The sequence below is a fragment of the Ailuropoda melanoleuca genome, chromosome 9, assembly GCF_002007445.2.
Source record: "Ailuropoda melanoleuca isolate Jingjing chromosome 9, ASM200744v2, whole genome shotgun sequence".
NCBI lineage: Eukaryota > Metazoa > Chordata > Mammalia > Carnivora > Ursidae > Ailuropoda > Ailuropoda melanoleuca.
Window position 1 is genome coordinate 69711090 of NC_048226.1, and position 13951 is coordinate 69725040.

General features: G+C 37.0%; 1 protein-coding gene across 1 annotated transcript in view; it reads right to left on the reverse strand.

The window, feature by feature from the left end:
- UBR5 (ubiquitin protein ligase E3 component n-recognin 5) overlaps positions 1–13951 on the reverse strand; it is a 137155-nt gene that overhangs the window by 91697 nt on the left and 31507 nt on the right. The window contains exons 4-7 of the mRNA XM_034668516.1: positions 10780–10826; positions 10333–10414; positions 9577–9653; positions 8487–8606 (exon numbers count right to left, since the gene is read on the reverse strand). Of these exons, the coding sequence (XP_034524407.1) occupies positions 8487–8606; positions 9577–9653; positions 10333–10414; positions 10780–10826 (326 nt within the window). The remainder of the gene's footprint in view (positions 1–8486; positions 8607–9576; positions 9654–10332; positions 10415–10779; positions 10827–13951) is intronic.

Consider the following 13951-nt stretch of genomic DNA (forward strand, 5'->3'; position numbering starts at 1 on the left):
TTAGCAGCAAGGATGTGTAGAAATTGGAACACTCATGCACTACTGGTCGGATTATAAAATGGCATAATGTTATGGAAAACAGTATGGAGGTTCATCAAAAATTAAGAACAGAACTATCAAATGACCCAGGCAAGCCCACTTCTGGATATATATGCAAAAGAACTGAAAACAGTCTCAAGAGGTATCTGCATACCCACACATTCGCAGCAACATTATTCACAGTAGCCAAGAGGTGGAAGCAACCAAATGTCCATCAAAGGATGAATGAATAAACAAAATGTGGTATATATGTACACTGGAATATTATTTAGCCTTAAAAAGAAAGAAAAGCCTGTCACAGGCTACAACGTGGATGAACCTTGAAGACATGCGAGTGAAAGAAGCCAGTCACAGAGAAAAACCATGTGATTCCAATTATATGAGATATCTAAAGTAGTCAAATTCATAGACACAGAAAGTAGAATGGCAGTCGCCAGGGGCTAAGGAGAGGGCATAAATGGGATAAAATGGGTGTAAAGTTTCAGTTTTGCAAAATGAAAAATTTCTGGAGATCTGTTTCACAACAACATGAATATACTTAATATTACTGAACTGTACACTTAAAAATGGCTAAGACAGTAAAATTAAGTCATGTGTTATTAAAGAAAGCAATATCCTAGAAAGTACATATTTTCTTTTCAAGTTATATGCATTGTTAACAATTATGCAATAGAAAATAATAAAGGATCAATGAAACAAACTGGTATTCAAATCAAATATTAAATCAGCATTTCTACTTCATGGTTTCCTATTAAGGTCTAAAAACAAAGTCTTCCAAGTAGAATTACTTTTGAAATTTCTAAACATTCAAAGCTAAATATATTATTTCAACTTGAAAATAGGGAGAACCATATTCTAAAAGTCTTAACAATATATAATCAGGGTGACAATATGTCCTGGTTTGCTTGAGATATTTGCCTGTTTAAGCCTACTATCTGAGCCTAATTATTAATTTCACTCCAAAATGTCCTAGTTTGTGACTTATTTCCACCAAGGAATGCATACCATTTCTCCCCCAAGCAAATAATGCTAGAAACCTGGTTAGATATACTATCCAAATACACATCTACTCCTGGGCAGACCTTACAGGTATCATCAACACAAATCTCCATGAGGGGTGCATAGGTCACATAAATAAGTGAAGTTAAGATAAAAGGGAAGAGTGGAGAGTATCAGCCTACCTAAAATACCCAAATTCACTTGTGGATTCTTCCATCAAAACACCAATGGTTGCCAATTTGCAACCTCTGCTATACAAACCCTCAACAGAGGCTAGCTGAAAGACGTATGTCAAAATATCTCTGGTTTGCCCATTAACCTATTACCAAAGAGCATACCATGTTTTCCCACTTACACCCTCTGTGTAGAGTGTTTCTTCTATCACGATGCAAACAACCTACCAGTCTCCCTACTTCAATTGCTCCTCATCATTCCTTCCTCTGATCAACTTGCTATCTAGAGAGAATAAGATATTGAGGGGGCGCCTGGGTGGCGCAGTCGTTAAGCGTCTGCCTTCAGCTCAGGGCGTGATCCCGGCATTCTGGGATCGAGCCCCGCATCAGGCTCCTCTGCTGCGAGCCTGCTTCTTCCTCTCCCACTCCCCCTGCTTGTGTTCCCTCTCTCGCTGGCTGTCTGTCAAATAAATAAATAAAATCTTTAAAAAAAAAGAGAGAGAGAATAAGATATTGAACCGACAAGCATACACTAATAGATTTAGTAGTGGCCAAAAAATACAGTATGGGAATGGGTGATTATTTTAATCTATAATTTTAGTGAGCTATGTAATTTTTAACATTAAACTCAAAAGTACTGGGAAAACGAGTTTCTACTACCTGTACTTTGCTCATCAAAATTAATCCCACAATTTTTATCTCATTACACAGTACTCAGGGTAACAGAATGACTCAAAATCAACTGAGGAAATCACACCACAGGAATTAGTCCACAGCTTGCAAACTTAAAGCCCACTGACCAAGTCTTGTCCATAAACCTGGCTGGTTAGTTTTAACAAAAAAAAAAAAGAAATACAAGCTGCACGCGCACATGCGCACGCGCACACACGCGTGCACACATACACCATCATCAAAAATAAGGCCAGTCTGAGAAACTATCACAATCAAGTGGGGCCTGAGGAGATAACTTATTGTAATGTGATATCCTGGACGGGATCCTGGAACAGAAAAAAAGACAGTAGGAGTAAACTAAGGAAATATGAATAACCTTCAGCCTTCAGTGAATAATAATGTATCAATATACGTTAATTATAAAAAATTTACCATACCAATGTTAGATATTAGTAACAGTGGAAACTGGGTGCAGGATATATGAGAACTTTCAGTACTATCTTTGTAGTTTTTCTATCATCTGAAACTGTTTTAAAATAAAAAGTTTATTTGAAAGAGCATATACACACACAGACGTGCACACACACCATATACATGATTGGTACGTGGCCTGATGTATACATTTATTTCCATGAAAATATAAATTAGTTCCAACATATAAGTCAAGATATTCACATAAAGATCCAGAACTATAGCTTTTTTGGGGACCAAAAAAGGTGTTGAGTGAGAGATACCTGGCTGGTTCAGTCAATTGATTTCAGGGTCATGAGTTCAAGCCCCACATGGGGCGTAGAGCTCACTTCAAAAAAAAAAGTGGAGGGGAGGCATGGAAGTTTGCATTTGGCAACAATGGCTCTGTATTCTCCTATGGCAATAATCAGGGGATCAGCTGCCTACTTTAAAAAAGGGACATTCACTTAGTTTGTCACAGCCCTACTACGTACTACCTTACCCACCTGGCCAGCTTCAACTATTTAAAACTACAGTGACCTGCTTGGCTTTTACATTCCAAATCCAGTGCTAATTATGAGCTCAGTGAGACTCCAAAGGAAATATGGTAGCTCAAATGAAAAGCAGCTTACACCTATCATCTATTATATCCAGTGCCCACTAACAGAACGAACAGACTTCAGATACTAATATCTCCATTTTAAACTTACTATGGAGCACAATTAACTCTCTTCCCCAAGTAAATTTGGTGTTCTTACCCTTAACCTAGTCTGCAATGAGTTTAACAAAAATACCTAGGAGATTTCTGAAATACCTCCCAGGATAAATCTGAGTAATTATGAAAGGGAGAAAACAGGAGCAACTAGAAATCTTTAGCACAAACACCCGGTGACAGTGAAAAGGCCAAAGGGAAAAATATTAAAAGTCCCATAAATTTTGTCTGCTCTGCATTCCTAAGAAAAATCAGTCAAAATAAATGATCAATTATCAATTACCTATGCTGATGGGAAAGAAAAACCAACTATCCCCAAATCTTTCAAATGTAGCTCTCAAATACAGAGACCTTCCACTCCCTGATTCACAACCCAAAGGGAGCAAGCCTGGACTCTGAAGGAAGGGGGCAGGCGACCACAATCTATGTGGATGGACTTTTTCTTATTTGACTGCATTTAGTAAAATTGTGGATAAGAATCCCCTCTGGGGTCTCAAGATCTGCCTGTCCTAGATTCTCTATTACATGCTATAAATTGCAAACTTCTTTAAGTTCATTGTAATCAACACAGAAAGAGGAACAAACATTCACTATGCAACTCATGGGTGAAAAACAACGTATAATAAAGAAAAAAATTTTTGACTCTATAAAATTCCTTAATTTACAAAATAACTTGATCACAATCTCACCATCGACAAATTGGGAACTTTCACAGAGGCCAAGAGAAACAATCAGCCCTCAAGTACTTACACTTTGTGGACACCTACAAGCCCAAATAAAGGTAAACAAATGACTGGCAATGACTTAGTCAGTGGACACCTTGACATTTGTGACATTTCTCAATACTGCAACTCATCAATCAAATGCCAAAGAAACCTCACGCTAAGTTTGTTCTGGGGCATGCGTGTGGATAAGAGAGTAAGGGACAGAAAGAAGTGGGCAGAAAGGCAATGTGAGCAAGGATGCGTTAGGGGGACTCAAAAATCGCTTCTCTCTGCATTTTAAAGTCTTAAGATTAGCCCTAATCTTCTTTAGGGTAGATCTACAGAGGTTTTATTCAAGATCAAATGTACTACAGTTTATTATTATATGTTACATATTTTATTAGCAAAATCATAAAATTCCACTGCTATTTTTATCATTCTATTATAATTGGTTATATCCAAGTTTTATTTATAAAGAGAACTTGAATCTAAGGCAGTTTGAGAAACCTAATAAATAGTAATGAATTATAAACTATTGAATAAAATATCCATGAGACCATGATATAACTAACAGAAGAGAAATAGAACAGAATAAACAAGAAATAAATGGACAAGGAGGAAAAATTCTTCCTTATGCTTGAGTTCCAATTAATAAGTGTAAAAGGAATAATGGAAAATTAAAAAAATAACTATTTGGCCAACACCCCAGAAATACTTAAGGCAAAAGATCATCAATGGATGCTAAAATCAAGCATAAAGATAAAATATTTACATAGTCAAAAAATCTCCCCACAGAATACATATTAATTACAAAGGAGAATACTAACTTTATACTTCAGAAACCTGGCAAACATCACCTTATCTAACTAATCAGGGGTAATCACATCACCAGATGAGACGTATCAACATCACGTGCCACCTGATATGATGCACTGAGAAGGGCACAGCACCACTTCCGTGCTACTCTTGACAAAAATCCATCACCTGCAATCCCAATCAAAATCCCAGCAAATTATTTTGTGGATACCAATAAACTGATTCTAAGTTTATAAGGAGGGGCACCTGGGTGGCTTAGTCGCTTAAGCGTCTGCCTTCCTCTCAGGTCATGATCCCAGGGTCCTGGGATGGAGCCCCGCCCGGGCATCCTTGGGCTCCCTGCTCAGCCCGAAGCCTGTTTCTCCCTCTCCCTCTGCCTGCAGCTCCCCCTGCTTGCGCGTGTGCACACTCTCTCTCTGTCAAATAAATAAATAAAAACTTAAAAAAAAAAAAAAAAAGCAAGCAAGCAAGAAAGGAAGAAAACAACTGATCAAACGATGGGCCAAAGACCTTAACAGACACCTCACCAGGGAAGATACACAGATAGCAAGTAGCATATAGAAAGACGTTCCACATCGCTTACCACGAGGGAAATGCAACCTAAAACAACTGGATACCATTTACACGCCTATTAGAATGGCCAAAATCCAGAACACTGACAACACCAATTTTGCCTGAGCATGTGGAACAATAAGAACTCTCACTCACTGCTGGTGGGAAAACAAATTGGAACAGCCACTTTGGAAAACAGTAGCCTGTTTCTTACAAAACTAAACACACTCCTAACATATGTTCCAAGCAATTGCGCTCCTTGGTATTGGAGCTGAAAACTTGTATCCACAAAAAAACCTGCACGCAGTGTTGATTAACAGTTTTATTCATAATTGCTAAAACTTGGAAGCAACCAAGATGTCCTTCAGTAGGTGAGTGCATAACTAACCTGTAGTACAACAGACACAGGATTCCAACTACACAACATTTTGGAAAGGACACAACTATGGAGAGAGTAACAATATCAGCCATTGCCAGGGGTCAGAGGGGAGAGAGGGATAACAGGCAGAGTGCAGATGATTTTTAAGGAAATGAAACTACTCTGTTTGATACTATAATGGAGGATACATGTCATTATACATTTGTATACAGAATGTACAACATCTAGGGTGAACCATAATGGGAACCATGGACCTGGGTGATAATGATGTTATCAATGTAGTTTCAGCAATCGTAACAATGAACTGCTCAGGTAGGAGATGTTGATAACATGAGACTATACACGTGTAGAGACAGGGAGTATATGGGAAATCTCTGTATCTTTTTCCCATTTTTGCTGTGAACCCGAAAACCACTCTAAAAAAGAAGACTTAAAAAAAAAGAAGAAAAGAAAAAAGAAAACACCATCACCTGGGTTTAATCATGAGGAAATAGACAAATTCAAACATTCTATAAATAATCAGACATTTTTCATACTCATCAGGGTCCAGAAAGTAAGGGGATTGAGAAACTGCCCCAGACTAGAGGAAACTACCGAAGCATGGCAACTAAATGCTATACTGGATCCTGGACTGACTCCTGGACCAGAGAAAAGGGTGTTAGTGGGACATTAGTGGAATGTGAATAAACTCGGTAGATTAAGCACTGATCACTGTTAATTTCCTGGTTTTGAACACTGTACTGCGGTTATGTAAAATGTTAACAACTGGGGAAACTAGGTGAAAGTTTTTACAACTTTTTAAAAGTCAAAGTAGTAATGTACTTTAAGAACAACAAAAGGAAGTCAAATTATTTCAAAATAAAAATTTTAATTATTTAAAAATAGAGTACAAATTAGTTAATAAATGCCACTACATAAATGGATAAACTAAAACGGATCAGCAAACTTTTTCTGTAAAGAGCAGACAAGTAAATAATTTATTTAGGCTTTGTGGGCTGAAGTCTTTGTCAAGACTACTCATCTCTGCCATCTCAGCACAAAGCAGCCACAGACAGTAAAGTATCAAGCATGCCTGTGTTTCAATAAAAACAAGAGGGAATGGATTCAGCCCGTAGGCTGTAGTTTGCCAACCCTGCAATTAAACAAATTTTTTAAAGAAGGTATAGTTTGACATGGTGTAACACATAATAGTTATTCCTTCTTAAGTAAACATAATCAAACGTGTTCAGGTTTATTAAATGAAATGACAATTTCATTTGTTATTATATATCATTTTCAGAATTCTTTATCATACACTGCTATGTTAGTTGTGTGCACGGGGCCATCAAAAGGAGATGCTTAATATTTTAATAAAGACCAGATCTAGGTTTCCTATTAATAGGTCTAGCACAGAATGAGCTAAATAAAGGATGTACTCCAGAGTGACCTTCCTCTGACCTCAAAATAAATTTAGTTCAGCATAAAAACAAAAAGGCAAAGAAACAATAAGCATCTGGGGCTCTCAATTTTCAAATCTAACTTTACCTAGAAATTCACAGTGTCAAAATATTTTTAAAATATTCCTCCTTTTGCCATATTTTGAAACAATTTAAATTGCTTCCAGTTATATTTCTCTGATCAGCCTTTGAACACATTTGCTGACTTGACTGATTTGGCATTATCTAATCACTCATCAGGTAATTTCAGAAAATCTACGTATTCAAGAATCAAGGTATAAAATGAGTAAAATCATCTGGCTTAGAATTTGTGTATGATTTCTTTAATTTGACAACTTATCAACTTTAGATAAAATGAAAAAGTTAATTATCTAGTTTAAGAGGTATACATGTTATAAATAATTTAAAAGTAAAAAGGTACAAACTTCCAGTTATAAAATAAATAAGTCACAGAGATGTACAACATGGTGACTATAGTTAATAATACTGTATTGCGTATTTGAAAGCTGGTAAAAGAACAGATCTTTAAAGTCCTCATATCACAAGAAAAAAAATATATTGTAACTATGCATGGTGATAAAGGGGCGCCTGGGTGGCTCAGTTGGTTAAGCATCTGCCTTCAGCTGCAGTCCTGATCCCAGGGCCCTGGGATCAACCCCCGCATCAGGCTCTCTGTTCAGCGGGGAGCCTGCTTCTCCCTCTCCCTCTGCCTACTGTTCTGCCTACTTGTGCTCTGTCAAATAAATAAATAAAATCTTTAAAAAAACAAAAACAAAAAACTATGTATGGTGTTGGATGTTAACTAGACTCATTGTGGTGATCATTTCACAATACATAAATATCAAATCATTACACTATATATCCGAAACTAATATAATGTTATATGTCAACTGTATATTGATAAAAAAATAAAAATAACTTGGCGTGCCTGGGTGGTTCAGTCAGTTGAGCATCGGACTCATGATTTTGACTGAGGTCATGTTCTCAGAGTCCTAGGATCAGGCCCCACATCGGGAGCCTCCCTGCTCAGTGGAAGGAGTCTGCTTGTCTTCCCCTTTCTCTGCCCCACCCCCCCAACTTGCACTCTCTCTAGAAATAAATAAATCTTTAAAAATAAAAATAACTTAATTAAAGGCTGTCAGGTTTAATTTAATTACATGATTTTCAAACCTCACTAAATTAATTCAAAAAGAACTACCAGATTTGGAACCTAGAAAGAAAGAAATTTTAGATTTTTTACCCTAGATTTAGCATTAAGACCAAAATCGGCACCACTGAAAAACTGAAATAACATAAGCGACATGGTAAACGATATAATAAACACATCTCAACATTAGACACTTTTAAAAGGTCAAGAGCCTGGGTTAATTGTAATTAGCCTGCATGGGTTATTTTTAACACGGTGCCTCGCCATGAGCAACAAGAACGCCTGCCCAGAGTTCAGGAGTTTCCTCACTGCACCGCTGGGTAATACAGAAGGCAATTTCTCCAAGTGAGAGCACTCACAGAGCGCCAGCCCAGACCAGTGCGGGCCATCACCTGACCACAACTTACCCCAGGGTGTTGCCTGCCAGCCTGCCCAGAGTCTCAGAACCTGAGAGAAACCATGGGGAGTCACTTGTCCTCCCGGGCCTCGATGTCCTCCCTGCCCCCGAGTTGCTGTTCAACTTTGACCTGGGAAAAAAAACAGAAGGTACAACAGTCACAGAACAGTCCCAAACTCGCTAGGCACAAGCCTGGGACTCCTGGCCTCACTACTCTGCAAGTGACTGTGGTGAAACACCAGCCTTGCTCTTCTCCGACTGCTTCTCCTAGAATGTGTCCTTCCTGTCAAAGAGCAAGCCTAACAGCTTACAGCCTCCTAGCAATCCAGCACTCCCTCCTGGTTCAAAGCGCTGCATGGCTTAACTGCAAATGAATTACTCTTTAGATTTTTTAAAGTAATCATGCTTTCCTTAGAGGCAGGCAACTGAAATTCATCATACATTATCTAGCAATGCTTTTTTATATGTAATCATTTATAAAGAACCACAATTTTAAAGACCCTTGTCAATTTCAAACTGAGTTACTTCATTTGGAAATATTAAAAAGGAAAAAACACGAAGCGCCTGGCTGGCTCAGTCGGTAAAGCATGTGACTCAGTCTGGGGGGTCCTGAGTTCAAGACCCACACTGGATATAGATATTACTTTAAAAAGGGTGGGGAAGGGGACCTGGCTGGCTCAGTTGGTACAGCATGTGACTCTTGATCTCAGGGTTGTGAGTTCAAGCCCCACACTGGGTATAGAGATTACTTAAAAATAAAATCTTGGGGAAAAGAAAAAAAAAAGATCTAAAAAGACATTTCAGTCAAAAAACAGATCTGACTTGGGACCTACCACATACATAAATCATTCTCTGATAACTCAATTGCTGTTAAGTGACCGACTTCTCTGCTATTTTCAATACTAGTATTTTAGCTATAAATCACTGCTTGCAGAAAAATTAAAATCAAACTACAAGATAACCATTTCACTATTTTAAGTGCCTCATTTTCTACAATGCTTTTTTTTAAACTTGAAGGCTATCAAAATCAAAACACAGTTTAATATAATACCTTTTAAGAGTTAAATATTTATTAAATGGAAAGGACATTAATGTCTTACCCATCGTTATTATCAGGTTTGCCCAATTCCAATCTGTCTGGCTGTACTGAAAAACCGATCCTGCAAACTCTACCATCCTAAAAGCCAAGAAAATAGAAGAAATTGCCAGAGTAAAAATGTGTATTAAAATACGAATTTATTCAATAAACAGATTATGTCGCCATCGCTGTCAATAGAGAAGATAACAAATAAGTTCCTTTCCAGAATGCACTCATGCCCGGCGTGGGGAAGTATATTTTACGTTACATTATCAGGATGCCAGTGAAAATAATTTAAAGTATCTCTAACAGAATTCAGAATAAGGAAATGACTGGGTATCAGGAACTTCTCCATTACTATGGTTTCAAGCTGTAGTAAATCACTTAAGCTTTCTCTGAGACAGAGAATGTACACAGTAAGTAAATGGAACTGGGTGATCTCTGAAATAACTCTTCCAAGAAACTTCTATTTTGCCTGGTTAAAAAGGAAGATACGTGGGGCGCCTGGGTGGCACAGCCGTTAACCATCTGCCTTCGGCTCAGGGCGTGATCCTGGCGTTGTGGGATCGAGCCCCACATCAGGCTCCTCCACTATGAGCCTGCTTCTTCCTCTCCCACTCCCCCTGCCCGTGTTCCCTCTCTCGCTGGCTGTCTCTAATCTCTGTCCAATAAATAAATAAAATCTTTAAAAAAAAAAAAAAAAAAGGAAGATACATGATAATACATGACTGTATTTTAAGTCCCTTTTCATTTCTGTATCTTACAGTGAACAATTTACCTCAAGAAGAAAGGCAGCATGATTTGGTCCTACCACACACTGTTTGATAGTAGCCTGTTCCAATACATTCAAAGGGGGGTGGCTAAGGAATAAAAAATCAAACAAAATTATTTTTTAAATGGCAAATACATTCTAGGGTTGGTATGTTTTTTTTATCTGATTAACCAAAGGTAAAGAGAGCTGGCCAAACCTGTTTTTAAAAATTAATATTTACATATCACAATAAGCAATAATTGAAAAATATTAATTATGATATTCTTATAGTGACTGTATGTCCTTGGCATGCCAGATATTTAAAAAATCAGTATGAATAGAACCTATTATTCAAACGAACCCAACTCATAAAAAGTTGATAGATTAAAATATTCCTGGTAGCTTCTGCCTAAATAATTTTTCCTAATAAAAAATGCTCTTTTCAGAAAATTTAAAATCTCTTAAAACTCTTACCTGTTTAAATTGTATTTGTTCAGTTTTTCGGAAACTTCCCGTAACCTTTAAAAACAAAATGAAATATGAATAAACCACATGTATAAAGTATTTTCAAACAAAATAGTTCTGATAGGTACTTATATCATTATTTGGTGATTTCTAACGGTAGTATACAAAAAATCTGCTATGGCAAGAATGTCTTTTATATTATCTTTGATTTTTGTCCCAAAAAATATCCCTGGTCAACTCTACAATTCCCTTTCCTCACCACCCATTAGTAACTTTGATAATAATATTAATCCCATTTTACAGATGAGGAAACTGAGGCTCCTGGTATTTATAATACACAAAGTGGCAACAGAACTGGTAATTGAACCAACACCAACGGAAGGCACTTTTTAAACATTGTGTTATATATACCAGAAGAGATCCTTAAATGTGCATGTGTATCATAAAATGAAGATACTGGAGTAGCATAAATCTATTAAGAATTTAACATTAATGGGGCAGGAAAAAGCCTGAAGGCCTAATTGACTTAAGACACAGTTTCTAACATAATATAATAAAAAAATCATTTAAAAAAAAATAAAGAGTAACATAATATAATAGAAAGTCATTAAAAAATAAATAAATAAATAAATAAATAAATAAATAAATAAATAAAGACACAGTTTCAAGTTCCTGAAGGGCCTTCTGACACAAAACTATACAAATCAAAAGCTCCATGCCCGTATCTATAAAACAAGGATAACACCTCCCCCATTTCTACAAGAGTATCAAATATGCTTCAGAAAGTCTCAAAGGGCTGCATAACTAAAATATACTAATTCATATTATCAATTATGATTTGGCTGTTTATCTCAAGAAAACAGCCTTGGATTAATATAAAATATTATAATACTCATTTAAACGAGACACTTTGGTCAACTTAAGGAACTCATTTTATAATGTAAAGATGTAATCAAATGCAGAGACTGTTAAGAGTTTGAGTCTATCAAGTTACCAAAACAACTACCTGGTCTTTCAAAATTTTTTCATAAATGATTCTCTTAAAAATAAAAACAGAATTTTAGAAAGCAATAGAAAAAAATTAAAATATTAAATCCACAGGAAATTCCATGGGGGTGCCTGGGTGGCTCAGTCAGTTAAGCGTCTGCCTTCGTCTCAGGTCATGATCGTGGGGTCCTGGAATCGAGCCCCACATTGGGCTCCCTGCTCAACAGGGAGCCTGCTTCTCCCTCTCCCTCTGCCTGAAGCTCCCCCTGCTTGTGAGTGCGCATGCACTCTCTCTCTGTCAAATAAAATCTTTTTTTTTTTTTAAAGATTTTATTTATTTATTCGACAGAGATAGAGACAGCCAGCGAGAGGGGGAACATAAGCAGGGGGAGTGGGAGAGGAAGAAGCAGGCTCATAGCGGAAGAGCCTGATGTGGGGCTCGATCCCATAACGCTGGGATCACGCCCTGAGCTGAAGGCAGACTTAACCGCTGTGCCACCCAGGCGCCCCAAATAAAATCTTTTTTTAAAAAAAATTTTAAATAGGAAATTCCATGAATTTTGCTTTCTAAAGTGACAAAAATACATAAAATCAAATTTCAATCATTTGTACTAACAGATGAAAGTGCTATACATACTCCAAAAATAAATCACAGCTTAAAGCCAGTTTAGGATTCAAAGCTGCCATCAATCATATATTATATATATGGGCAAATGACCTAATCATTTCAGTAAGAGATTCTAGTAGGACCCAACTGTCTCTCAACTTTATTTTATCCTTATAAATTCTTTCCTCTGTTTAATGTTGAGGAGGCACCTTTCAAACACTAACATATACACAGTTACTTTTCAATTCTGAATCTTACTCCTAAGCAAAAATAACTTTAAAATGATGCCATACTTAATTTCTCTCCCACTCATTAGTGACTTTATTCTCATTCCTAAAGAACAGCACCTGACCATGTGTGAATTGGCCTCCCATAAAATACATTTGCATTTTGTTGCCTAGTGTTGCATTTACTTTCATTAACAAAAATGTATTTTCCTTGGCCTATAAAGTCAAGCCTTTCCACCAAATCCCAGTTTGCTCATTTACAAGGCACATTTCTGGATTCCAAGAAAAGATAAAATACCATAAGAGTAATGCACTGTGTGGGATTCATGAGCTCTAGAGAAGGCCAACTAGAAAATGGGGATAAAATAAACTGGGAGGCTCCACACAACAGCCTTCGGAATCCTAGAGCAGAGGCAGGAGGAGCTGGAGAGAGAAGGCTAAGAAAGGTTTACTTCCCCAAAACCACAGTAGTACTCCAAGAAGGGACATTTTTTCCTGCACACAACTAAACCCATTCATTCCCATTCCTTTCTCTTCGCCCAACATGGTCTTGAGAGCTTTCACAAAGTATACAGTTGTGGGGAGGCGAGGGGGGGCGGAAAAATATTTGTCAAAGCCTTTCTAAAACTGGGCAATAATGTTGATTAAAAATTAAATGCTGCTTTCATGCCTTCCATTCCACCTAAACAGTATTTATGACACTAAAATAAGCTTTTTGAAAGCATCAAAATGCTAAAAGTATGAAGTCAAGAACTGGACAGCAAATCTCAGCCCACTAGGGGACAGAGGAAATGGTCACTCCCATCAATTCAATTTTCTGATCTTAAAAATCATGGTGGACTCTTAACCACATCTGAAATATACACCCATTTGTACTGGAAACAATGCCCAATGGGTAACAAGAAATTTGGATCTTACTCCCAGCTCATCTAGTACCAACCGGGCTCATTTGACCCTATTAAGCTTCAGGTTCTCATCTATGTAAGGGAAGATTAATAGTCATCTGTGGTTCTTTTCAGTCCTGGAATTCTTATGAATGTTTGAAAAGCAAATAGATCAGTGGGGATACATATATAATGTTTTTATGGGACTAGCACTTAACTGTCATATTCAATTTCATCTAACCCATCTGAAACTTACATATTCAAACTGATTTTACACGGTCATTTAGGATGTTTTCCCAAATACCAAATTTTTTTAATTTTTTAAATTCAATTCCCCAAATTTACACAAAATATATCATGCTTGCAAATCTCAAAACAGTTATCAGGACTAAATTGGCCCCCTAAGCATAAATCCCAGACAATAGTGACAAAAAACTCACAAATAAGAAACTATGAAGTAACAAGTATGTAGCTCC